The sequence below is a fragment of the Podarcis vaucheri genome (assembly GCF_965113315.1).
Source record: "Podarcis vaucheri genome assembly, chromosome: 12".
Lineage (NCBI taxonomy): Eukaryota > Metazoa > Chordata > Lepidosauria > Squamata > Lacertidae > Podarcis > Podarcis vaucheri.
The window spans coordinates 43,535,149-43,560,157 of record NC_138750.1 but is presented as its reverse complement, the minus strand read 5'-3'; the positions used below and the strand labels follow the sequence as shown (position 1 = coordinate 43,560,157).

General features: G+C 44.4%; 2 protein-coding genes, 1 long non-coding RNA gene and 1 pseudogene across 14 annotated transcripts in view; 2 read left to right on the top strand and 2 right to left on the bottom strand.

The window, feature by feature from the left end:
* ACBD5 (acyl-CoA binding domain containing 5) overlaps positions 1 to 5,707 on the bottom strand; it is a gene marked incomplete at its 3' end in the record, with an annotated part of 29,672 nt that extends 23,965 nt beyond the window's left edge. For both annotated transcript variants that reach the window (XM_082193808.1, XM_082193809.1), the window contains exons 1-3: positions 5,569 to 5,707; positions 3,557 to 3,753; positions 852 to 972 (exon numbers count right to left, since the gene is read on the bottom strand). In XM_082193808.1, coding sequence (XP_082049934.1) covers positions 852 to 972; positions 3,557 to 3,653 — 218 coding nt within the window. In that variant the 5' untranslated portion in view covers positions 3,654 to 3,753; positions 5,569 to 5,707. The remainder of the gene's footprint in view (positions 1 to 851; positions 973 to 3,556; positions 3,754 to 5,568) is intronic.
* Positions 5,708 to 5,853: 146 nt separating this feature from the next.
* Positions 5,854 to 6,663, top strand: LOC309515714 (centrin-2 pseudogene; annotated as a pseudogene). Its single transcript has one exon. The product of its transcript is annotated as a centrin-2 pseudogene (transcript).
* Positions 6,664 to 15,683: 9,020 nt separating this feature from the next.
* On the bottom strand, positions 15,684 to 17,308 carry LOC309515450. Its single transcript, XR_014212485.1, has 2 exons — positions 17,122 to 17,308; positions 15,684 to 16,666 (listed from the first exon to the last, which is right to left on the bottom strand). It is a non-coding gene; the product is annotated as an uncharacterized lncRNA (long non-coding RNA).
* Positions 17,309 to 18,811: 1,503 nt separating this feature from the next.
* The window catches only part of ABI1 (abl interactor 1), a 95,156-nt gene continuing 88,958 nt past the window's right edge, over positions 18,812 to 25,009 (top strand). For 3 of the 10 annotated variants that reach the window (XM_082193800.1, XM_082193802.1, XM_082193798.1), the window contains exon 1: positions 18,812 to 19,090. In XM_082193800.1, coding sequence (XP_082049926.1) covers positions 18,974 to 19,090 — 117 coding nt within the window. In that variant the 5' untranslated portion in view covers positions 18,812 to 18,973. The remainder of the gene's footprint in view (positions 19,091 to 25,009) is intronic. The other 7 variants (XM_082193807.1, XM_082193804.1, XM_082193801.1 and 4 more) reach the window with 4 other exon arrangements.

The window sequence follows — 25,009 nt, the reverse complement described above, 5'->3', positions numbered from 1 at the left end:
CGGCTACCTCCACCTCCAACATATGCTGCACAAGAATGGGGGCAACACTGAACTTCCATCAGCTCGACCACCAATTTTACATGTACATTGCCACCATCTTTATTAAGATATTTCCCAATAGTGGGAGACCAGCAAGAGGCGCAGAGACAGTCTGCTAAAAGTCAGTTTGCAGTCTGCTGGTAGACAATGGTCAATGAACCTTCTTCAAGTTTCAGAAAAAACATTTTCTGTACCAAAAGTCTCTTTGCGCAATTATTATCTCTATCTTAATCTTGCCTGCACCCTCACAGCTACTGCGCTCTTTCCTGAACTAGGTACATTTTAAACAGAAATAGCTGGGAAGTTGGCAGTGCTCAGGTAATCATGGCGTGCTAGGCAGAGCAGGATGCACATGTCAATTCCCCAGGTAACAAAGGTAAAATACCTGGAACATAAATCTCAGAAATGATACCAGGCCTTGGTTTTTAAAAAGAGAGGCTGAGAACATCCCCTACTACCAGTGATCTGGTGCACATTTATATTCTTTATAACTAAGGCTTTTCTCCATATGCAAGTTGTCACAGGAAGCTGCCTTATACAGTGTCACACTACTGGTCCATCTAGCTCAATATTGTCTACCATGATTGGCTGTGGCCCTCTGGAGTTTGAGATGTCTTTCCCAGTCCTACCTAGAGATGTAGGAAAATGAACCTGGACGTTCTGCATGCAAACCCTTTGGTCTACCAGTGAGTTGTAGCAGTGTCCCATGAAAAAAAAAAGTAGTCAGTAATTCATCCTTCCTGCTGCCCCCCCCCCCACAGCAGGGCTTGTGTACATACAAACTTAAAACACCTCTTGCATATCATATTTACCATTTGTATCTACCAATAGGATCCCAGAATCCAGGTCTTGGACTACTGCAGGGTCCTTGAGTTGCTTGCTTATAAAAGCTATAGAACTTGAGCATCATTTCATTTGTTGGCTGGAATGAACCTAGAGAAAATAATCTTAGAGTGAGAAACACCATAAATGACAGATACTTTTAAACACCTAATTTATGTACCAACTCAAAGGGTTAGATTCACACTTGGTCAATTTAACTGAAGTTCCATTGAAATCAAGGGGCCATAACTTAAACCATGACTTATTGTTCGCACTGAATTCAATGAGACCAAAGTTCAACTAACTTAAGTTAAGGCATCCAGTCCAAAGTTAAATATCCAGTCCAAAATAAATAGAATATGACTGCATGACTTACAGCACCAGGCTATTAGGAACTAAGTACACCCATAACAATGACTAAACTCAAGACTTTATGCACACCAATTTCTGATTTAAAAAAATCAACTGATTGCACCTTCTGACTATGTTTATTTTCATTCTATAATCAGAAAGGATACTCTAGTGAGTAAAGTATACTTGTGCAAAGGAACATAGTCACCTTTATATTTCAAGTAATGATATCATCCCTGTTGTTGATTCTCCTATTAATGAAAGTAACATGTCCAAACAAACAGGAAAAAAACATGACTGCTGATACCTCTCATGCTAGCTTTATGGTAGAATTGTCCCTACTGTGGTGCAGCTCACACACATCCTGTGTTGAAGACATATTGCAGTACTGGAAAAAAGCTATGGAAATTCAAAGCCCTGTCAAGGATCAAAATACCACAACAGATCCTCCTGTGACAAAAACCCCCAAAGTCATTTTACCCCACTATGGTTACCTAAATTGATGGTTAGGTTATTCCAGTCAAACTGCTTCATAGGCCCTGCTCCCATGGCTACCCCAGTACTATCTGCCCTACTGAAAACCAGTTAAGGAGAAGATTTATTGACTGCTTATGCTACCACTTTATACATGGCTGGTGTACCTGACCACCAGCCAATCTTTAGCTCTTAGAATGGAACTTGCACAAGCTCAAAATTTTAGATTGATACATTTTTTAAAGATTCTGTTACTAAAGTGAGACAGAAAAGTATTTATAGCATGCACACCATGAAGGATACCTCTCATTTTCTAATATTATGGGTATGTTCATATTGGCGACTTAAAACACAGTGCGGTCATTTCATCCCACTATGCTTCAGGCCACATTTGCATAGTGTTGTTAACATTAGAGCAGGGTGTATTCACTCAATGTGTGCATGCCCATTTTGATTTCCCCATCCCTGCAACCCCATCCCCCAAGCTCCTATTCATGAAACTGTCATCTGCACATGTGCAACGGCTGTCTCAAATGTTCACACCATTCTTAAGTATGAAGCGAATGCAGCTTAAGTTTTCCAGTGTTATGTGACTCCGCCAATTTCACAGAAGGGTGGGGTGGGAAAGAGAAGGGATTTGAAAATCACACCATTTACACCCACAAGCTGTTACCAACGCAAAATCAAGTATGAACATAACACGCTCAAGGCAAACCCCTCCTTGCTTGCAGTGCTTGGGATAACATGGTTGTTGGTTTTTTTTTTTAAAAAAAGGAAATAGTTGAAGGCATTAAAAAAAAAATCTCTGGAGCAGAGTTGGTTGAGTATTTGGCTCTCTTAAATAGAGATGGAAGCTTTTCTTTTTGGACATACTATTTTTAGTCCTGCTCTCAATTTAACTTTTCATTGTAAATATTAAACTACGTATCAGGATTACACACAGAGATTGCAGAATGTTTCATTCTGGGGAGAGGAACAATTTTGTATGGAACTTAATATGCACAATGAGCATCAAGGCAGCAGTTCTATATACACATAAGTGTGTATAAGTACTCAAATTTGGCTTCAGAGTAGGGATGTACAGAACTGTAGGGACCACCTATTCCCTCAGCAACCCAACAGGCTATTAAAATTTGTCTGATACCTTTAGAAGGCAAGGTGGGAAGAGGCCTACGATAAAGCCTTCTGAGTTGCGGTAGCCAGAATGCACTTTCCAGAGATGTTTGACTGGCTCCAACTGCTCCTTACCAGTGCTAAGGAACAACCTTCCCGGCTTTTAGATTCTTGGTATTGCATGCATGCTTTTTTATCCGACTACAGGTTCTTCCCCCTGCTTTTAAATAACCAACTACAGTACTGTAAGCTAGCTGTCCTGCCAGTCAGCTTGCCCAAGGGGTGGAATACAAATCCTCCAAATAATAAGGTAAACAAGTTAAAATGGTTGCCTAGGTAGAAAAAAAAGAGCCAGGAGCACTAGAGTTCTTTGCTAAAGAAATGCTTTTGCCAGGAAAGGCCATTCTCCAATATATTGTGCCGGTTTTTCCAAACAGTTTTAACCGTCTTTTAAATGGCAAATTTTCAAGATTGGCCAGTGAATTCATAATAGAGCTAGTTGGCAGGAGAAGGCAGGGGGGTGGCGGAGGGAGAGAAAAGATGCAGGTCTTTCGCAGCGGCTCCTGTGGGTGTGGCGTGGCTAGGATGGAGAAAAAAACCCCAATTCAGGGGGACCCTTCTCCTCGCCCCGCGAGGAGGCACAGAAATGAGGCGACGCTTCCCACCCTCTCCTCGGGGTCTCTGTCGCCTTCGCTGCCCCACCTTCCCGGTTCCTGGCCCTCGAACCGTCTCCTCGCTCCTCTCGGGCTTCACTCACCGTTTTTTGGCAGGCTCTGGATCACCTTGACGGCCGCCTCGAAGCGCGTCTCGTGCAGCGAGCCGCCGCCGCCGCCTCTCTCCTCCGTCTCCGCCATGTCCCGCCTCTTCCCTCCAATGGGCCCCTTGTCGCGTCGGCCGCCGGAATCGCGCTGCCGCCGCCGCCGCCGCCGCTTCTTCCCTTCGCCCAGGAGTTCCCTGTAACCGAGTGAACGCAGGACATAACGGGGGTCTGTCGAAGGAGGCGGTGGCGGAGGGGGCGCGAGGGCCGCGGCTGCCTCCGCCCCCTTCAGCCAAGGAGAGGCAGGAAAGCCAGGACAGGCCTTTGCGGCTCCCCTCACAGCCCCAGTCGCCCCAGCCCCACAGAAGATGGGCTCCCCTCGGCCCCAGTCGCCCCTCGGTCGCCTCGTGAAGGAGTCGTGGAGGCGACGGTGTTCGCTCCCTCGTAAAACAGCCCGAAGTGAAGGAATAATAATAATAAGGCGTACCTATTTTGAGGCTTGCCTATTTTGGTTCCACTCTGGGGTGGTGGTGGAAAAGAAATATGTGAACTAACTAAACCCAAAGTCCACCCTGGATTGTCACTCCTTACAGTGCCCCGGCTTCACCCTTCTACAGCACACAACTTGTCGGTTTAATCTTTATTGATTTATATAATGTCAGCTTTGGAAAGAAGACAGGCCCCTGCCCCGAGAGGCTTACAATATGAAAGACACGAGGCAGCTAACAGGAAGGGGAGGAAGGATCAACGGGGAATAATAAACTATATCCCCCCCCCCAGTTACAGTATGGAATTGGGAGTAAAGGGCTGTGCCAAAGGCGCCATGGAAAGGGGTGTTTATACCCTCCTTTCGCTCAAGTCTGGTGTAGGTTCATCTCCCTGTACATATAAAAAATGCGGCCCTGTTACTTAGCTCCTGAATGTTTTTAAGCCCGACCCCAAAGAAGTCAATGGGGCTTGCTCCGAAATCATTATACTTAGGGGGGGTTAACGATTCGTAACCCAATGCTGACACAGAAGTAAGTACTACTAGGCATGGGCGTAGCTGGGGGAGTCAGAGAGGGGCAGCTGCCCCCCTAAAACAATAAAAATAAATTAAAATACATAGCAAACTGAGGTCCTGCCCCCACTAACAAAAGCACCCCCCCCCCAAATCCTGGCTACGCTCATGCCACTGGGTTCAGAGGGGCTTACTCCCATATATGCATGCACAGAATTGCAGCCTAAATGGGTCATATCCTCTAGTCTAGATTTTGTACTCTCGTCTTCAAAGTGGATGAGAGGTGTCATTAGCAAGAAAACGGATTTGGACGGATGGGGGTTAATCGTGTCACCTTACTTTCGCCAGCCTGATCAGGAAGTTCAAACAAGTGGTTTTAAAAGACTGTATTGGAGTAACTGCTGATATACACTGAATTCACTCGTACACCAGTCCTCCGTTAAATTCCACTTTTTCTAGCCCATCCCATTGCTATTTCCCTGGACTTAACAGCACCTGTCATTTCCTTTCTTAGACGTCTGTTGGGACCTGACAAGTGCGACATCACGCACCCCTGGCGAACAGCTAAACAATCAATTCAAAACTTCCCAACAACTTTTATTTACACTCACCCCATCCTCATTCACAGATAGATAAGCTTTGCAAAGCCAGCCTCAGCGCCAGTGATTTCCTGTTTCCAGTACACAACGCTATACAACCACCCATTATTACTAGGCATCTATTATTACACACTCTTGGGGTGGGGATCAGGGGCGAGCCTTCCCAGTAACACATATCTGGTCCCAATTCCCTCAATTACAGACAGAACCTGACAGCTGCAAGGACAAAAATAACAATACAATGTTTTTTTCTCCTCCAACTTTTTGAGAGCAAAGCGTCATCCCTAAGCACGGCCTAGAAGGCTGGCGGCGCCGAAGAACAGCTGACCTTCCGCCTCATTTCCCGAATAACAAAACATAACAAACAGCACAAGTTGTTCCCCGCTCCTACCTTCCGTGACAGGTTCGCTCACCTTTTATTGCCCAAGGCTCAGGCTTCTCCTGTTAAATGTCTCCCAACAGCAGCGATCAGCTCATTCTTGCCCCGCCTCCTCGAGGAGCATGCTGGGAAATGTAGTCCGTCCCGCTACTACTTCCGGTCTCTGGCATCCATGATCCTCCCTGCCATGGCAACCATCAACTGTTTTCTCCCCTTAGGCAGAAGCATTCTCCCTCCGGGCGTTTGCGGGGAGCAGCCAGTAGCAACGGGCAGAACGGCTCGAGGAGCCCGGAGGGCGCTGCCTTGAGGGCCCCGAAGGATGGCTTATAGGAGCAAGTGGTCCCAGAGGAAGAAGAAAGGCCCTAAGCTTGAGCTCAGCCCCGCTCAGAAGCAGCAGATGCGCGATGCCTTCGACCTGCTGGATTCCGACGGCACCGGGACCATCGACGTGAAAGACCTGAAGGTGTCCATTCGGGCCCTGGGCTTTGAACCCACCAGAGAAGAGATCAAGAGGATCGTGGGCGAAGTGGATAAAGAAGGCTCGGGGAAGATAGGCTTCGACGCTTTTTACTCCGTGATGACCAAGAAGATGTCCGAAACGGATCCCAAAGAGGAGATCCTGAAATCCTTCAAGCTGTTCGAGGACCCGGAAAGGGGCAAGATCGCCTTTAAAGACCTCAAGCGCGTCGCCTCCGAGATTGGGGAGAAGCTGACGGACGAGGAACTGCAGGAAATGATCACCGAAGCGGACCTGAATGGAGACGGGGAAGTGAGCGAACAGGAGTTTCTGATGATCATGAGGAAACACGGCTACTAGCCTAATGGCCTCCTTGTCCTCCTCCTCCTCCTCCTCCTCCTCCTCTCTGCCCTTCTCGGCTTCCTCCGCCTCTTGAGAGCACCTGCAAATAGTGTTGGGGGGCTCCTCACTTTCCTCCAGCCACCTTCCTCCTCCTCTCTCAGACAGAAACTCTCACAGGTTAAAGTCAGGGGTGTGGGGAGGGGAGGCTGTAATTCACTGCTGGAACATTAAATGTGGCTCACCAGAAGAAGAAGAAGAAAGAATTCTCCCTCCTCCTGCTCAGCCTTGCTCTTTCTGTTTTCAGTGAATAAACATACCAGTTTTAGACTCCTTTGGGAATAGTAATGATTTATACTCATCGCAATTGGTAGAAACATCAGGGTTTTATTGTACAAATTGCTAAAATCTTCAAATCACTTTCAAAATGATCAAAACACAGTTACTACCACACACACTTAAAATCATCAAGGCAATACTTCAGGGATTAGTTATTGAATGTTCATATTCATATTATATGTGCTGTATTATTTTTCACATTTGCACACCTGCTACTCCCATCTAAAAACAACGCTTAGTATCTCTACTATAGGAAATTATATTTAGTACATTTAGGTTCAAGAATTACATGCTACCTTTCCAGATAAAGATTTGCCAAAGGCATCTTAAAATCAGTATGATAAAAAAACAAAAAAAAATGCCTAACCATTTCTAACTAAAACAGGAGCATGCTCAATGCTAGAGCATCTGTTTTGTCTCAGTTTCAAACCTCAGCACCTCTAAGTAGGGATGGAACAGACCCCATCTGAAACTCTGCATTGCTACTATCGGTCAGTGCACAAACAGTGAGCTTGATGGCACAAATGCTCTGATAAGGCAGCTTCCTATGTTCCTAAGAATCAGCAAGGTCTGCTCTGTCAGGGCCTTTACAGCAGTTTGTTTTAAATAAATCGGACCACACTGTTTAGAACTGCTCCTCCCAGGATGGCTAGCTATCATATACAAAAGGTTTCTTTAAAAAATAAAATGATGTCTCAAACGATATGAACAGCAGAGCACTAAAAACATAAATGTCAGAGAAATAAAGTAAAAAATATTTAAACAGTATCCGAAAAAGCCTTGGAAAATGAGGTAACGGCCTTTGTGTTTACTTAACATTGGAATGGCATAAGAGTGGGTGTCGAGTGAGCCACAAAACATAAAAGCAAGCGTCACAGTTGCCAGCTGCCTGATCTCTGAGAGAGCCAAGGACAATCAGAGAAGGGTTTCTAAAGATGATGGGGGATTTACCAGCAGGCTCATGTGGAAGAGGGCATTCAAAGGCTGTGGGATGGTACCTCTCTCCACTCATGCCATGTAACTTCCAGCCTGGATTGCTGCAATGTGTCCTGCGTGGGGCTGCCCTTGAAGACTATTTAGAAACCTCAACTGTTCCAAAATGCAGATTACTGGCTAGGTTTTCATTTAGAAGTCATCTAACCTCAGTTTTAAAACAGCTGCATTGGTTGGCAGTTCACTTCTGGGGCTAATTCATACCATTTTAGGTGTTAAGATCAACAGAGGAGGCCCTCTTGCTATTTCCACTGCCCTCGGGGGTGGTGGTGGCCCAGGAGAGAGCATTCTCTCGCAGCCTCCTAGTTTTGCAATTTGCCCCCCCCAAGAGGAATTATACAATTTTTGTGGTAATCTGAAGATACAGCTCTTTACAACTAGAGAACACACACACATTTAGGACCCACCCTATTATTCTGATTCGTAATTTATTTTAAACCATTTTTAATGTTGTGTTTTAAAATGCTGTTATTTACTTTGGAACTTTAGGGTGGTGAAGGTGGTTAATAAAACAAAATATCAATAGCCCCCCCCCTTGCTAGCTTTTGGGAGAATTTTTCAAATTAACGGAGGGTGAGGCTATCATGATGGCTATGTTTCACTTTCATTGTTGGAGACTGTAATACCAATTACTGGGAATTGGTGTGAGTGTTGTTGCACTTAATTCCTGATAGGCATTAGCTACTATGAGAATGAGATCAGGATTCTGGTCTAGGTGGAGCTTTGGCCTGATCCAGAAGAGCTTTTATTGCACTCTTACTTAGTTTCAGCAGCTAGTTGTTGGGTACTTGTTTGTTTTTCATATTGTGTTCCAATGTGATTTTGTCACTTTTGTAAGCCACCTTGAACTTGGGAAAGATGGGAATGTTAAATGCCTGTTTTTTTTCCAAAGTACCGTATACATAGGTAAAGGTAAAGGGACCCCTGACCATTAGGTCCAGTCATGACCAACTGTGGAGTTGCGGCGCTCATCTCACTTTATTGGCCGAGGAAGCCGGAGTTTGTCTGCAGACAGCTTCCAGATCATGTGGCCAGCATGACTAAGCAGCTTCTGGCGAACCAGAGCAGTGCACGGAAACGCCATTTACCTTCCCGCTGGAGCGGTACCTATTTATCTACTTGCACTTTGATGTGCTTTCGAACTGCTAGGTTGGCAGGAGCAGGGACCGAGCAACGGGAGCTCACCCCGTTGCGAGGATTCGAACCGCTGACCTTCTGATCGGCAAGCCCTAGCTCAGAGGTTTAACCCACAGCGCCACCCGCGTCCCTACCGTATACATAGATGGCTATAAATAAGATGACTCCACACTGTTTGAAGAGATATAGTCTGGAATTCTACCGCTTTTTACCACTGAAAACTGCAATGTGCTTTTTGACACCAGCTGAGAAAAGGGCCGAATGACGTGACATTTTTCTTCCATTCTTTCTGGGTAAAAAATAGTCAAAGAAGGCTGCTGAATAAAAAGTTGCTCCTTATGAGAACCACTGCATTTTGCTTCTGTAAGCTACTGGTGGTAGCAAAATCAGGTGAGTAGTCAGAGGTGTTTTGGGGGTGGAACCTAGCTCCCCCCCCCTTTTAACCACAGTTTCTGTAAACTGTACTCACCCAGGGTGACTGAATGTGCTGCAGAATGCAGCGCTACTGAGATCCCAGCCACATGCCATCTTTAATTTGCCAGTGGCAAATTTGTTTTGTGGTCCTAGACCTTTTCCTATTGCCTAGCAACTTCTGTGTGCTAAGAGCGAATGAGATGCCTGTATTTTGCTACCTGTCAGATCTTCTCTTTCCTGCTTCTTAGAGCATTTCTCAAGACAAGATGAAATCCACATCAATGCATCTTGTTTGGGGCTTCTTCTTGAATTACAGGAATTGCCCAAGGCCTTTACTGGTTGGTACACATTAAGCTTGAAGCGCCACCAAGTGGCTTTGAGGAACAAATGCAGCTGGAGAATGAATCTGTTCTCAGAGTTAATTGGTTTTCTCTCATACCCTTTCACCTCTCACACTGTAAAACTTAAAAGACCTCATTATGGGTATATTGTGGCTCTTTGTGCTTAACGATGGCAACACTAAGAGCAGCCACACCATTTAAATATTAATAGAACATTTCAGATACATTTTACTTGTATGATCTGATTATACTTTGGCTAAATCAGTGAGATACAGCAAATATGGAATTGTAAAAATAAGGTAACTCCACATATAAGTGTGTCTTCATTATAATGTGTATAATAGCCTGTTTTTCACTTACTTTTTTTTAAAGCTAGGTGTTTGTTTTTATCAAGAAATTCTAAGGAAACATAATTTCTACTTTTTCTCTGATACGAGGGAAGCTGTTGATGTCCTGAACCAAATGTCTGAAGGTGGTTATGGGATGGATGAAGGTTAGTAGAGTGAATCTAAAGCCAGGCAGAGATGGGCAAGGCCACTAGCTCTCAAATAGCAATTGTACTAACTGGTTAAAAACATTACCAGGCAGATTTTTTAAATAAAAAAATTAAAAAGTAGGAGACCCTCATTTTAGAAGGTTTGCATTTGTTGAGCCTGTTTCCATTTTTATACTGCTGCTTTGTTTCTTTTGTAGGATCATTTTATTTTTAATTGTACGCAGCCCTGAGCAAAGCAATTGCATTGGAAAGGCAGTGTATAAGTTTTCTAAACAAATAATCGTTGCACTATAGAAGACTATCATCAACAGCTCAGTACCTGCAGTTTATGAAACAGCAAAGCTATACTCTGTGCCGTGCCTTAGTGTTCATGCTTGTACATTGGTAAATAGGCATGTGTGCACTTTAGACAATAGGCATCCAGCCATCTATTCCTCTCCAAGATTTAACTTCTGGAGACCCCGAGGGAGAGAACTTAAGCCTGTAGAATTATAACTCCAGCAACTCACACAAACATTAAAACAAGTCATCCTTAGCAACAAAACAGAGACAGTTATTTACTAGGAACAAAGACAGGAAATCGGGGCTGACTGATAAACACGAGCTGTTCTCAAGCATATAAACTTGTTTATTCATATTCAAACACAAGCATTTTCTATGCTATATCAACATTATCCAATTCCCTTTCATACTTATACCGAAACTGAAATCTAAACCTGCTGCATTAATCAAGTATTGCAGAGGTATTTCTAATAAATATACATGACTGCCAAAGATATCTTGTGCTGATGATCAGATACCACAGTGATCAGTGTATGCTTAAAAATGCAGATAGCTTTGGTGAAAGAAGAGAAGCTGGAATGTAGAACTGTTATACTAAAAGGCTGCTTGTGCATTATCACCTGAAGTCCAGCTTAATCCCTTTTATTCTTGGTCCAGTAGCAATGTTCCATCAATATGGGGGGAAAGGATAGCCATGCTGCTATTGAACCCCTTTAAAAAGCAGCTATATGTGTTACCCTTGCACAGGAGAGGAAACACAAATTATTTCCAAAGAATGGAAATTTTTATTAGTGGGAAGGATTGACTTTAGGATTCTGTGCTTCAGGTATCAAAATGCCCTTGGCTAGTCACCATAAAAAAGTATTGAAGAAATGGATGTGATCTGAGGAATGAGCCAGAGTCTTCTGCTTCCCCACAACCATTATATTTTCCCCAGGGAGCCATAAACCTTTTAAGCACAAGGAATCCTTTCATGGTAATTAAGACAAGAACTCTAACTTTCACACTGTGCTGTAAGAAGCAATATTGGCCGAGATGAGAAGCTGAATTCTGAAACAAATGAGAGTGTCTTTATTATACAGCTACAGCAAAACACAAACACAAGAGAGATTCGTTCCTTTGTATTCTACCAGTTGGCCTCCTTTGTTTTTCTTGTTCTGCTTAGTAACTGTTTATGATCATAAGGTGCTTGGGAAAAATGCTGAAAGAGAAGCAACTTTTGGTTCCGCCTCATCTTGAAATCTTTCCATTCCCGCTGGTCATTGCAAGAAGTGCACTCTGTAACAAAGATACCGGGTGTGAGCTTTTTTTCTTCCTCCTCTCTCCTATTCCTTTTTCCTTTTGTGTGATGTCTTTTAGACTGTAAGCCAGAGGGCAGGAACTGCCATATAACTGGCAATCACAAGCCACTCTAGAAGCCTCTTTTGGATGGAAAGTGGGATAAAAAAGGCACACACACACACACATTCTTCTGAAAATCCACTTCAGATATTTCTTGCAAGGTCTCCAGTACTGCTGAAGGTGCATAATGGTGACCTACATGGATATGCAATGAATATGCAATATTTTATTGTTGTTTAGTCGTTTAGTCATGTCCCACTCTTCGTGACCCCATGGACCAGAGCACGCCAGGCACTCCTGTCTTCCACTGCCTCCCATAGTTTGGTCAGACTCATGCTTTCATATCTCCAATTTTCTTGAACAGATCTCTGGTTTTCCCCATTCTATTATTTTCCTCTATTTCTTTGCATTGCTCATTTAAGAAGGCCCTCTTGTCTCTCCTTGCTATTTTTCGGAGATCTGCATTAAATTTCCTGTATCTTTCATTATCTCCCTCGCATTTTGCTTGCCTTCTCTCCCCCGCTATTTGTAAGGCCTCGTTGGACAGCCACTTTGCTTTCTTGCATTTCCTTTTCATTGGGATGGTTTTCGTTGCTGCCTCCTGTATAATGTTACAAGCCTCCATCCATAGTTCTTCAGGCACTCTGTCCACCAAATCTAAATCATTAAACCTGTTCCTCACTTCCACTGTGTATACCTGCCAAGAAAACTCCATGGACAAAGACAACAGGCATATAAAAGTTATGACACTGGAAGAAGAGCCCCTCAGGTTGGAAGGCGTCCAACATGCTACTGAGGAAGAGCAGAGGACAAGTACAAATAGATTCAGAGCTGATGAAGTGGCTGGGCCAAAGCCGAAAGGTCGCTCAGTTGCGGATATGCCTGGAAGCGAAAGGAAAGTCCAATGCTGTAAAGAAAAATATTGCATAGGAACCTGGAATGTAAGAACCATGAACCTTGGTAAGCTGGATGTGGTCAAAAATGAGATGGCAAGAATAAATATTGACATCCTGGGCATCACTGAACTAAAATGGATGGGAATGGGCAAATTCAGTTCGGATGACCATCATTATCTCCAACTGTGGGCAAGAATCCCATTAAAGAAATGGAGTGGCCCTCATAGTCAACAAAAGAGTGGCGAAAGCTGTACTGCGATGCAATCTCAAAAATGATAGAATGATCTTGATATGAATCTAAGGCAGACCTTTTAACATCACAGTAATCCAAATTTATGCACCAACTCCTGGTGCTGAAGAAACTGAAATTGACCAATTCTATGAAGACTTACAACACCTTCTAGAAATGACACCAAAGAAGGATGTCCTTCTCATTGTAGGGGATTGCAATGCTAAAGTAGGGAGTCAAGAGATAAAAGGAACAACTGGCAAGTTGGGTCTTGGAGTTCAAAACAAAGCAGGGCAAAGGCTAATAGAGTTCTGTAAAGAGAACAAGCTGGTCATCACAAACACTCTTTTCCAACAACACAAGAGACAACTCTGCAGCCAAAGATGGAGAAGCTCTATACAGTCAGCAAAAAAAAGACCTGGAGCAGACTGTGGCTCAGATCATCAGCTTCTTACAGCAAAATTCAAGCTTAAACTGAAGAAAGTAGAAAAAATCACCGGGCCAGTAAGATACAATCTAAATCAAATCCCTTATGAATATGCAATGTTACTTGTCTCTTATCCAGTCTAAACTTACCAAATTCCTTCAACCTGGCAGAAGCATGATTCAGAAATGCCAATTTATTTAAAAACAAAACAAAACCCATTTACCTCTGATAAAAATGAATCCTTAATCTCTGTTTTCCTCTATATCTGACTTACTGGCACAGAGAACCTGTTGACCTCCAGAATTTTGTTGGACTGAAACTCCCATCATCCCTCACCACTGGCTGTGCTGGCTGGGGCTGATGGGAATTGGAGTCCATCAACATGGGGGGGATGGTTCACTGTCCCTGTTTTGTAATAAAGCATGGAACCTCATCCGCTTCTTGACATGGCGTTTGTAGACATATAACATTCCTCCACACAGCATATTTGAAAAGGGGGGTGGAAGAAAACCCAGAAGGGTCTAGACTTACAGTATATTTATTTATTTTAAGGCATGAATATAGAAAAGATAGGAAAAGGAAAGATTGGTAGAGAGATGGCAAACAATTGCAGTATTCATTGATTAGGGGAGATAGGGCAAGTTACATAATGAAGCGCTGTCACACAGCTTATTTTTGTCCTTTCTGTTTTTTGTTCCTTCTCAGACCAGCAATCTTGCATTTATTTTTGGGCTCCCCACCAGCTTTGGCTGCCTAGCAATGCCTGGCTGGAGTGTGCTTGCTCCTGCTACTGCAAAATGCTACAGGCTGCCTAGCAACAGGCAATCAGAGTGGGCTGTGTTGCCCATTTAGAAAGCACACCCAGCAGGAAGTCAGAAAAGGTGGGCTCCTTTCCTTCCCAGGCTGGCGACTCACCTTGAATAAGCGGAAGCTTTTTACTGAACTAGAACCCAAATCTCTGTACACTAAAGCCCTGGGGCTGGAGATACACACACACACACGAGACAGACGGAACTGATTGCCTTACCAATACATACCTGTTCTGCAGCATTTATTGGATGAAAAGATGCAACATTGCATCAGCTTCCCCCAAGCAAATAAGAATGAATGTTCAATAAATAGCCAATCTCATCTAACCTCCCCGCAAACTTTGCACAAACTAATCAGAATGAACGCTCAATAAACAGGTAATCTAGAAGTGACCTTCATTGTTGTGAAACTGGAGCTATATCTGTTATTCATGCCCTCTTATACTGCAATTTGTATTATTAGGGGAAGAGACTGATTCTTCATTTATTATGAACTCTAACTGGAGGACCCATTGAAACATGGATATCTTTATTATTCTAGTAACGTTCAGCTAAATTCCCTCTATCTTGAGTGAAAATATAAAGCATTGAGAACTCCCATTTAACCCCCCCTGTAAATTTCTATAGTATTCTTTTTGTGTTCTGCACAGATCAAATCCTACTGATCTGTGACAGTAAGAAATTAATTAGTTCAGTTGCAGGTATCAACACACCTTTCAATTACCGTACTGCTGTGTTTTCCAGACTTTATATTTCAGTGGCAGTAATCCAGGAGCACACCAAAGTTTGTGGTTTCAACTGTCAAGCAAAGCAGGGTGTAGCTATAGACAGTACCTATGTTTCAGGCCATGTGTGCTTAGGCTTCATGAGTGCCTATATCTAGCAGGGCTGCCAACTTTTCCATTAGTCCCCACAGTGGTGCTTTTAACTGCGGCACAATCGGGGCAGAGGAAGGGGGGTGCGGTGGGGGTGGTTCACCCCAGGTGTCACCACTGAGGGGGGTGACAAAATGCCAGGCGGCACTCAACACGGGGCCTGCAGTGTGCCCGAGCCACGCGTCTCTCCTGGGAGTGACGCAGTGGCTTGGGTACCCGCAGGCTCCACACTGCCCCAAACGGTCCGCCCGTGGCCTCCCCCTCAGCTATAGGGTGGCTGAGTGGGAGGGGGCAGGCAGACTCCTTGGAGGCCCCGCAGAACGTCCTGCCCCCTGGCTGGCCCCTCCCCTCCCAATGAAGCTTTCTACAACTTGGAAGCAAGCATCATAATTGCTAATCCCAACCACCTTTAAAATGCAAAGCTGCATGGTCCAGCCAAAAGTTGTCAATTTTGGGCTGCATCCGCTGTTACTCATCATCAGAGCAGACCCACTGTAATTAATAATGGATACAAGTAAATTAGGTCCATTCATTTCAATGGGTCTACTTTGAGCAGAACATCTGCTGAATACAACTTCTTATTTGTATCTCTAAAATTCCACTGGTTTTACATTCTGAGTGGCTGAATGTTCCCCTACCCTGGGTCAGCATTAAGGGTCAGCACTACTGGGCAGCTGGTAAGGTGCACACTGCCAAAATCTGTACCTACCTTATCCACCTAGTTGTCACACTTCCCGAAACAATACGTAAACAGAAACAGTCATGTTTCCAAAGTCACACTTGTCTGAATTTTGTAATGCAGTTTCCCAATATATAAGTGCATCTATTAGTGAAAATAACATGCAGACTGTACTAGATAAAAAAATTCCTTCCAGTAGCACCTTAGAGATATCTGAAGATGTGTGCATGCACACAAAAGCACATACCAGTGACAAACTTAGTTGGTCTCTAAGGTGCTACTGGAAGGAATTTTTTTATTTTGTTTTGTCTACAGTAGACCAACACAGCTACCTACCTGTAACTAGACTGTACTACAGTAGGAGAAATAGCTTTGCAAAAATGCGTATAGTAGGAAAAATTGCAAACAAACGTTAGGAGAATTTTGCATTAAAATGCTGCTGGATTTTTATTAGAACTTCCCTCCCCCGCCCCCAAAAAGATACAAACCAAGGCTGATGTGAAAATGTGGAAAACCAAACTTAAGATCAGAAAAATGTGAATCTGAAGGAAGTAAGGTTGTTCACCCATCCCTAAAGTAGGTGCTGTGGCACCTACCAGCTACAATTTGAAATGATATTCCTGGTTTTAGGACTGCCATGTTTAAGGAGGGTACATTGAGCTCTATGTTACACATTATTATCATCTTTGCAGTTGGCACTAATTGGCATTCTTGCTAGTGACTTCTGCAGGAAAAGAAGCAGCAGCAGAGGATTCTGGGACTGCCTTGAAACGGAATGTCCTGTCACAATCCCTTTGATGTTCTTTCCATATGAAAATCAATCAGCATGAAGCCATAAGCAAAGCAGATGGTGAGGTTTCATAATCAAGGCTTCCATCCTAAAATTCATTTGTGCCAGCTATGGAGAAGGGAGATGCTTTGCTATAAAGTCCTATAATGATGTGAGTGTCAGAATCCTCAGTGCTTTCCTCTTTCACGAAGATAACATTTTACATATTCGTACTATTATTTCTGCCCTTCTCACATCCTAGCCTTCTGCAGTACATCAACAGTGTCTTTCAGGTGATCCACGGTGTGTCTGTAATAAATATTCATATTGATTATTTAATTGCATTTCTATTGATTCTTTTATCTTTATATTGCATTTTATTGTATTACAGTTTGAATTCTATGGAATTTAGATTGCAATACAATGACACCCACTATAAAAAATAAAAGTAGCAATAGAAATACAATTAAAAATCACACAGCATCTAGCCCAGTGCATTACAATTGCTACAACCAGTAGCAAAATTGTGACCTGCCAAGACTCTCAGCAATTTTCAAGTGGCTGGGGGCGGGGCGAGCCTGGAAACCACTGCAGAGATCATATACATACATGTATATAGCTGTTTCATAAAATTTGTACACTGTTTGATTGTAAAAAATAATAATAACAGAGTGGTTTACAAAAGATAAACCAGTAAAAGCAAGAAAAAATTACAATTCTACTTTTAAACTTACATGTTAAACTACTAAACAGACTAAAATTACCTCAACTTCCTAAGCATATGAGTAGGCTTGTCTGAACAGGAATGTCACCGAAAAGAGTATACAGTGGTACCTCGGGTTACATACGCTTCAGGTTACATACGCTTCAGGTTATACACTCCGCTAACTCAGAAATAGTGCTTCAGGTTAAGAACTTTGCTTCAGGATAAGAACAGAAATTGGGCTCCGGCGGCGCGGCAGCAGCAGGAGGCCCTATTAGCTAAAGTAGTGCTTCAGGTTAAGAACGGTTTCAGGTTAAGTCCAGACCTCCGGAACAAATTAAGTACTTAACCTGAGGTACCACTGTAGTGAAGGCACCTGCTTGATTTCAATAGGTGTTGCCACACCAAACAACCGAGTTTGCACAAACGTAGAGCCGATATTATGTGGCACCTATAGTAGTGCCAACTGCTGATCAATGTGGTTGACTGGGCACATGTAGGGTAAAGCTATCTCATAGGTCCCAAATATTTTTATTTAGCTGTACTCCCATCTCTGTTGCAGAATGAGATGTCCTGAAAGCCCACTGATGTCAGGAGGCTTAGGCCCATCAAATTCTGTATGAATTGCAACTATGGCTGCATAGTCCTGCCCAACCCGCTTGTGTACTGTGGAAAATTCACTTTTGGAGGTTTGGGTGGATGTGCCTGGCTGTCTACATCATACATGTTGCTGTTTCCCCCCCTGTAATCATAAGGACTAAAGGTAAAGGGACCCCTGACCATTAGGTCCAGTCATGGACGACTCTGGGGTTGCGGCGCTCATCACGCTTTACTGGCCAAGGGAGCTGGCGTACAGTTTCCGGGTCACGTGGCCAGCATGACCAAGCCACTTCTGGCGAACCAGAGCAGCGCACGGAAACGCCATTTACCTTTCGCCGGAGCGTTACCTATTTATTTACTTGCACATGGACATGCTTTTGAACTGCTAGGTTGGCAGGAGCTGGGACCAAGCAACAGGCGCTCACCCTGTCGCGGGGATTCGAACCGCCAACCTTCTGATTGGCAAGTCCTAGGCTCTGTGGTTTATTCTTATTTATTAAATTTGTGTATCTCTTTTCACAGAGTCGGAAGAGACCCAGAGGGTCATCTAGCCCAACCCCCCCTGCACTGCAGGAACCACAGCTAAAGAATTCCTGACGGGTGTCCAGTTTATGGGGGGATGGGGCTGGAGGCTAATATTTATATTTTGCTAGGCTTGGGGGGTGGGGAAACCACAGTATTTCCGGCACGCGCATGTCAGCACTCAAAGCTTTCTGCCTCTCAAGGGCAGCTTAAATCGGTTAGAGCGCGGTGCTGATAATGCCGAGGTTTGCAGGTTCAATCCCCGCACGGGACAGCTGCGTATTCCTGCATTGCAGCGGGTTGGACTGGTCCGACTGGATGACCCTCAGGATCCCTTCCAAGTCACTCTCCCATCCCTGGGAAACCCTGCCGGGTTCGCCCGCGCGGATCCCAGGGAAACGAAGCCACTGCCAGAGCGCAAGGAGATGACGGCGGCCGCGTCCTATTACTAATATAGACCGAGCAAAGCGGGAACGAGGAAGGGAGGGAGGCAAGAAAGAGCCGTGACTACATCTCCCGGCGTGCCTTGCGGTCGCCTTTTCCTGCGGGGCGGGGGGGAGGGGGACGGCGGCTGAGAAGGAAGGCGGGCGAAAAAGTAGGCAGGCGAGGGACGGGCGAGAGCGAGAGCGGCTCGGTGTGGGTGGGAGGCGGGGGGAAGCGAAGTCTCTGTGGCGAGAGCGAGGCGAGGAGAAGGAGGAGGAATCCCACAATACCAGGCGGGCTGGCTGGCGAGCTTGCGGAGCTCCCGCTGTCTCTTTAATGCAAGAGGAAGCGATGCGGAGGGGTGGAAAATGGCAGAGCTGCAGATGTTACTAGAGGAGGAAATCCCTTCTGGCAAGCGGGCTTTGCTCGAGAGCTACCAGAACCTCACCAGGGTCGCCGACTACTGCGAGAACAACTACATCCAGGTAGGTAGGAGGGAAGGCAGCGCCGGCGGGGAGACCTCGCTTGCTTTTCCTGGGGGGGGGGGGCGGCGGAGGGGGAAGCCAGTCGCCTCCCTTCGCCTTCACGGCAGGGGTAAGGGGGGGGGAGGACCTCCCCTAGACACACACACACACACACTCGCCCTCTTGCGCGCGCGCACACACACACACAGGAAGTGGGCAAGGGCTGTTGCGAAGGGGAGAGAAGCACCCAGCCCAGACACTGGGCAAGCCTCTCCGGGCACATTGTAGCGCCCAGCCCAGGCTGCGAGACATGGTGTCGCCCTCTTCTTCCCCCCCACCCCGACCCTCCCCCAGTCCAATCCCTCGGCGTTTCCCTTTAAACTTTTGAACCAAACGAGGGCTTCCTTTCCACCCACCCACCCAGCTCCACCTCGGGGCTGTGTTTCCCTTGAAGCGCCTGGGGTGGGGTGGGGTGGGGTTTAATGGACGGTGGCTATTCCGTCTGCTCCGACCTGAGGGTGTGTCTGTAAGGGTATCTTCTTCTACAGCCCTCCCTGTGTTTCTGTGAACGTCTGGAGGCAGAAGTGGCTGGCTGGGTGGGGGGTAAATGGTTCATGGGTTTAGTAAGAGCCCTGCCTGTTTACCTTCAGACTGCTTCCCCTCGTATATATATCTTCTCTGCCTCTCTCCATTAGTTTCCCTTTGGGGTTCTGATCATATCTCAATTTGTATGTGTTTGTGTGCAGTTTAAAAGCCATTGAGAAAGAGAGAGTATATTACATCAGACTTCTCTCAGGGTTATTTTTCTGAGGGGTGGGAGCGGCGTGGTGTGAGGGATATGCCTCTCTCCCCCCCCCCACTTCAAATATGTCGAAATGAATACAGCGTAATGGCTTTTGAAGTGAGACTTGTTTGGCTTGTTTACTGTAGTAATGTGAAATCCTGAATTTGTGAAAGAAGGGAAGGGGGTGGGGGTGGGGCGGGGAAAAACCACCCCAATCTCACGCTTGTGTATGCATGTGCACGCCGCGCACACTTATAAATTACTTAATGTAATTTAATAATGCAAGCGAATTCTCTGTGGACGCTGTTTATTTAATATTTGGTGTGTAATTCATACCAAGTCCAAATGAATTGTGTTCCTGGCATGGTGCTAGATTGTTGAAACGATAAGTTCTGAGAGAAGGGAGGTGCAGTTATGCAGCCAGGAAAAGTAAAGCATTATTTTTTTAAAAGGATATGCTGGTTCTCCTCAAAATGGGCTGACCTGCTTATTTCATATAATTAATACATTCTGGAGTGAAATATTTAGGCTCCATGAAAGGTAACCTGTGTCTAAGGCCTCCATCTGCACTACTTTAAACAGCCATGGTTTCTCCCAGACAATTTTGGGAACTGTCATTAAGGCTGCTGAGAGTTGTTAGGAGGACCCTTCTTCCCCTCCCAGAGCTGCAGTTTCCAATGTTCCCTAGGGAAAGGGATTGGCTATTAAACTACACTGAGAAATGTAACACTGTGAGGGGAATGGGGGTCTCCTAACAATTCTCAGCACCCTTAACAAAATACAGGTCTCATGATTCTTTGCAGGAAGCCATGCCTGTTTAAAGTGGCTTGTTACTGCTTTTAAATACATAGTGCTGATGGGGCCTTTACGTTACTCAGGAAAGAATCTTATTTGTTACTCCTTTTTCCAGTCTATCTACTAGCCTTGTGTATGTGTGGGTGCTTCAAATGCATTTCTACCCTTCTAAATGATCTTTGTAACTTCTAAAGGCCTTAAACAGCACAATCCTTTGTGTGTGTCTACTTGGGAGTGCGCCCCACTAAGTTGAATGGCAGTCCTATGCTAGGTGCTCATAGGTTTGCAGCCACTGTCCCCACTGATTATTTACACACATTTCTGTGGGGATAATATTTAGGAAAAGGCTACAGCAACTTCACTATTTTTTTAAACTAGATAAAAGTACTGTGGAACCTGTTGCATGCTGCATGTGTTTGCCTGGCTACAATCTAGGCTTCACACTGCTTCCTCCCAAGTACCTTTCCTTAGGCTTGCCTCCAGCATTAACTAACTTCCTAACTTCTGCATGCAAAGTTATGTAGTGGTAAGTATATACAGTGGTACCTCTGGATGCAAATGGGATCTGTTCCGGAACCCTTTTAGCATCCAGAAGTGAATGCAACCCACGTCCATGCGTCTGCGCATGCGCGTGACGTCATTTTGACCGTATGCGCGAGCTGCGAAACCCGGAAGTAACGCACTCCGTTACTTCCTGGTCGCTGCAGCACGCAACCCGAAAATACTTATCCCGAAGCTACTTCAACCCGAGGTATGACTGTACAGTAGATTTCTCTCCCTCTCATACCCTTTTTTTTATGGCAATCACTGAATTCGGGAGTGGTTTGGTATCACTATCTGAATGTTCTCCACGTTGCCTTTACTTGGAATATTTATCTGCATCCAAGTAACATTTTTCATTGAAAAGTTGAGGCCCAAATTAGTTGTGACTATGGCAGATCTATGCGCTTAAACACTTACCTTCCCCATTCGCACAGAATGAAGGGTGTTGGGGATTCATGTTTGAGCAGCAAATGGAGTACGTGGATGAGTGCAGAACCTATGCCTGCCTGCCTCATCACAGTTTGTCCTCCTGTGGTGTTTTTCTCCTCAGCTGAACTCTAGCAGCAATGTGTGCTTGGCTAGAAGAAAAGTGTCTGTAGAGACAGGCTGTGGGGTAGGCTGGGAGGAGGAATTTGCTTTGAATGGATTTATAAACACAATTGGCAGTTCTGACCCGATCAAGCTTTGGACCACCTCTTTGCAACAAGTACCCACTCATACCCAAGCTGCTTGTGCATTGTCAGTTTTCTAAAAAGCCTAAGTATATATAAAATTATATACAGAAGCATGTATATAATATGTGGTGTTTTTATGCAGTTGGATTTAACAGTGTACTTTAGGAAGGCTGGAGTGCATAAAATATTAAATGTATGATATTTAAAAGCACAAAATAAAACCCCCCCACTCTTCTTACTGATCAAGGAGTGGGATGAGAGTTGGAAAAGAAACAGTGTGCAGATAAGCTCAATATTAAGATTTTTGGAAAATTTATTTTCTACCTGTAGGAAATAAGCAGGAAGTCATCCTTTAACTGTGCACTGTTTTTCTGAAAAAGGAATCCACCATTCTAGATTTTGGGGTCAGATCTATGCTTAAATACATCAATCTGCTGTCATCAGTAGTTGAAAAAAAAACAAATGTGAGTTTATTAATTAAGTGCTCTTTCTCCCTTAATGTGACCAAACTTTCTGCTTCTCCCACATCACCACCTGGTGTCAAGTGAGGATAGGCAGCAAAGTATTTTCTGCTTCCCACTGAGTCTTCAATATTTTGTTCTTTAGAAAAACATGGACTAGCCGTGTTTTAGAGGCTGTACACTATGTGATATATTCTAAAAGGAAATTCTGACTCCCAAGTGGCTTCAGATGTTACTCATCAGGGCTGCCGGCTTTGTGTTTGTGTTTGCCCACCCCCAAAAATAAAAAAATCAGCTTGTGGCACTTGTTGGTAACATCTAAAGGGGAACTTCTGTAGGAAACTCTGCATCTGACATACTACAAGGATCAAGTGACTGAGCCTATAGTGGGAATGTCCCGGATCACTTCTGCTGTGACTTCACTGGGTTCTAAGTAAAATCCTATTTCTTGGCCTCTTCTACCCCCTTCCCAAACCCTCCACCCCCGGTAATGTGGGGAATAATATTAACCTACCTTCCATGTCTGTTGTAAAGACATGGAAGACTTATGAAAAGTGCTATTAGTGGGGAAATGCGTTTTGAATATAATTCCTGTTGTTCTGTCCTGTGCAGTTGTGGTAGGAGGGGCTATAGTCTTAGTCAATTTATTTATATACCGCATTTCCCACAAATATATTATTTATTTGGATATCTAATTGGCTCTAGTGCATATCGTGCCAAGGTCTTGGCAATGCACCAACGCTAATTGGGCCCTTCACTCATGATTCAAATTGCGCTCAAAGCAGTTTGCATAAAAAGGGAAAACAAAACTTAGAGTAGGTCACCTTGCCTCAGATAGTTAAGCATTAGTTCCAAGCAAGAAAGATGCTAGACTCTCTGGTCAAGCTACACAGTGACATACAGATGCATGGCTGGTGTTCCATTCTACAGCTAACAGGCTTTTTGCAATGATGCTCTGAATCTTCTATAACTAAGTATGACTCTCCTGAGGAAGAACTCACAATGCGTTGGGACTCTTGGGATAGCTATTGCTTTGCACCATTTGTCGCCCCCCCCTTTTCTGTTGCTTCTATAAATCCTCGGGAGACCACAATTCTTGCATTAGGTTTCATAACTTCTAACGAATCCATCAACTAAAAGCTTGGGGAGCACTTATTTCATGCTGCTGATGTGCCTGCCATATGACCTTAGCATGGATCCCTCTCAGGATTGCTTGGAATTTGCTGCACATTTTTTCCACTTTAGTTTAACTTGGATCTAATTTAGGATGTGTGGGAATTCTAGAGGGGCACGGCTGTGTCAGCAATACGACTTAAGGGCAAACCATCCTTGCAAATGTACCCACATTTGTAATATTATATGAACCTTCATAGTGGTTTCCCTCATAATTCCCCATAAAAGCTGTCTTCTTCTGCGTTTACCAAGCAAGATGTAGCCTGAATATGATTTGGCATGTTGTTCCTGTTTAGACCACACTGGCGTTTACATATGAAGTGCTTGAGGAGAACAGGTTTTACGTCTTGGCACTGTCAGCAGCTAAAAGTTTGACCTGCCTTTCCACAACTGTAAGAGTTAAGCAGTTTCCTCGCCCCTCCCTCCACCTCCTGCTTCAGAGTTTTCTTGCTCCACCCAAAGAAAGCTGCTGATACAAATGCTTGAAAAAGGCGAGGTTGCTTTTGGTTTTACTCATGGGAAATATGACAAATACTGTGGTGTTGTAACTGCAGCACATGTTTTGACCTGTTGGTTGGTGTTTATGTATGTGTTTGTGTGTCATTCCTGTTGTGGCAAACCTGTCCAGCACTGTGCTTTTTTCAAATAGCTTGTAAGTACGTTTACCCCAGTGTGGATAAGTCCCCCCCCCCCAAAAAAAAACTAGCATTCGCTCATATAAGCTCACATAACCTGCTTTTAAAACAGAACTGAATGTCAACAGCTGGGGGTGAATGAGGGGTGAAAAGGTATTTCCCCATGCTAAGGTGTAGAAGGAAGAACTCGTGGGTTGTTTTTTTTAGGTTAATACCTAATTTTTCTGCTTTTATGTGGATTTAGCCCAATTCAGTATAAAGTGATAAACAAGTTGATAATACTGATTTGATTTTTAGTGTAAGACAGAGTTATACCAGCAGTTGTACAAAGCCATCTGCTCTGCAGTTGGACTAGTGTAGAGATTACTTTTCTAGGGGATTGAATTTGCTAGTAGTGTCAATGTCTATGGTCCTGCTGCCCCAGGATTAGAGAATGTAACACACAGGGCAATGTAGGGCTATGTGTGTGTGTGTGTGCCTGTGTGCATACAAGCTGGGGGCTGGGAAAGAAATCACTGCGGTTGGTGTTTGCATCGGATTCAAACTGAGTTTCCAGTGCTTGTTGAATTGCACGTTCTTGTCCCAACTTCCTTCCCTGTGGAAAGCAAGTCGTAGCAGCTCAAGATGCAGGACTAAAAAAAAAAGTGGCATGAGGAAGATGCATGGTTAAAGAATAGGTGTGTTTGCGTAATTTTTTTGAAAAATGCTTTGCTGCCACTTCACTTTAAAAAACCACACCCAGTATACCTACAAGAACGAAAGCAACAACCATAACATGTGCTTTAGTGGTTAGACTGTTTGGGTTTGTATCGGGGAGGTCCACAGATGAATCCTTGCACGCCAGTGAAGTTCACTGGGCGATCCTAGTTCTACTT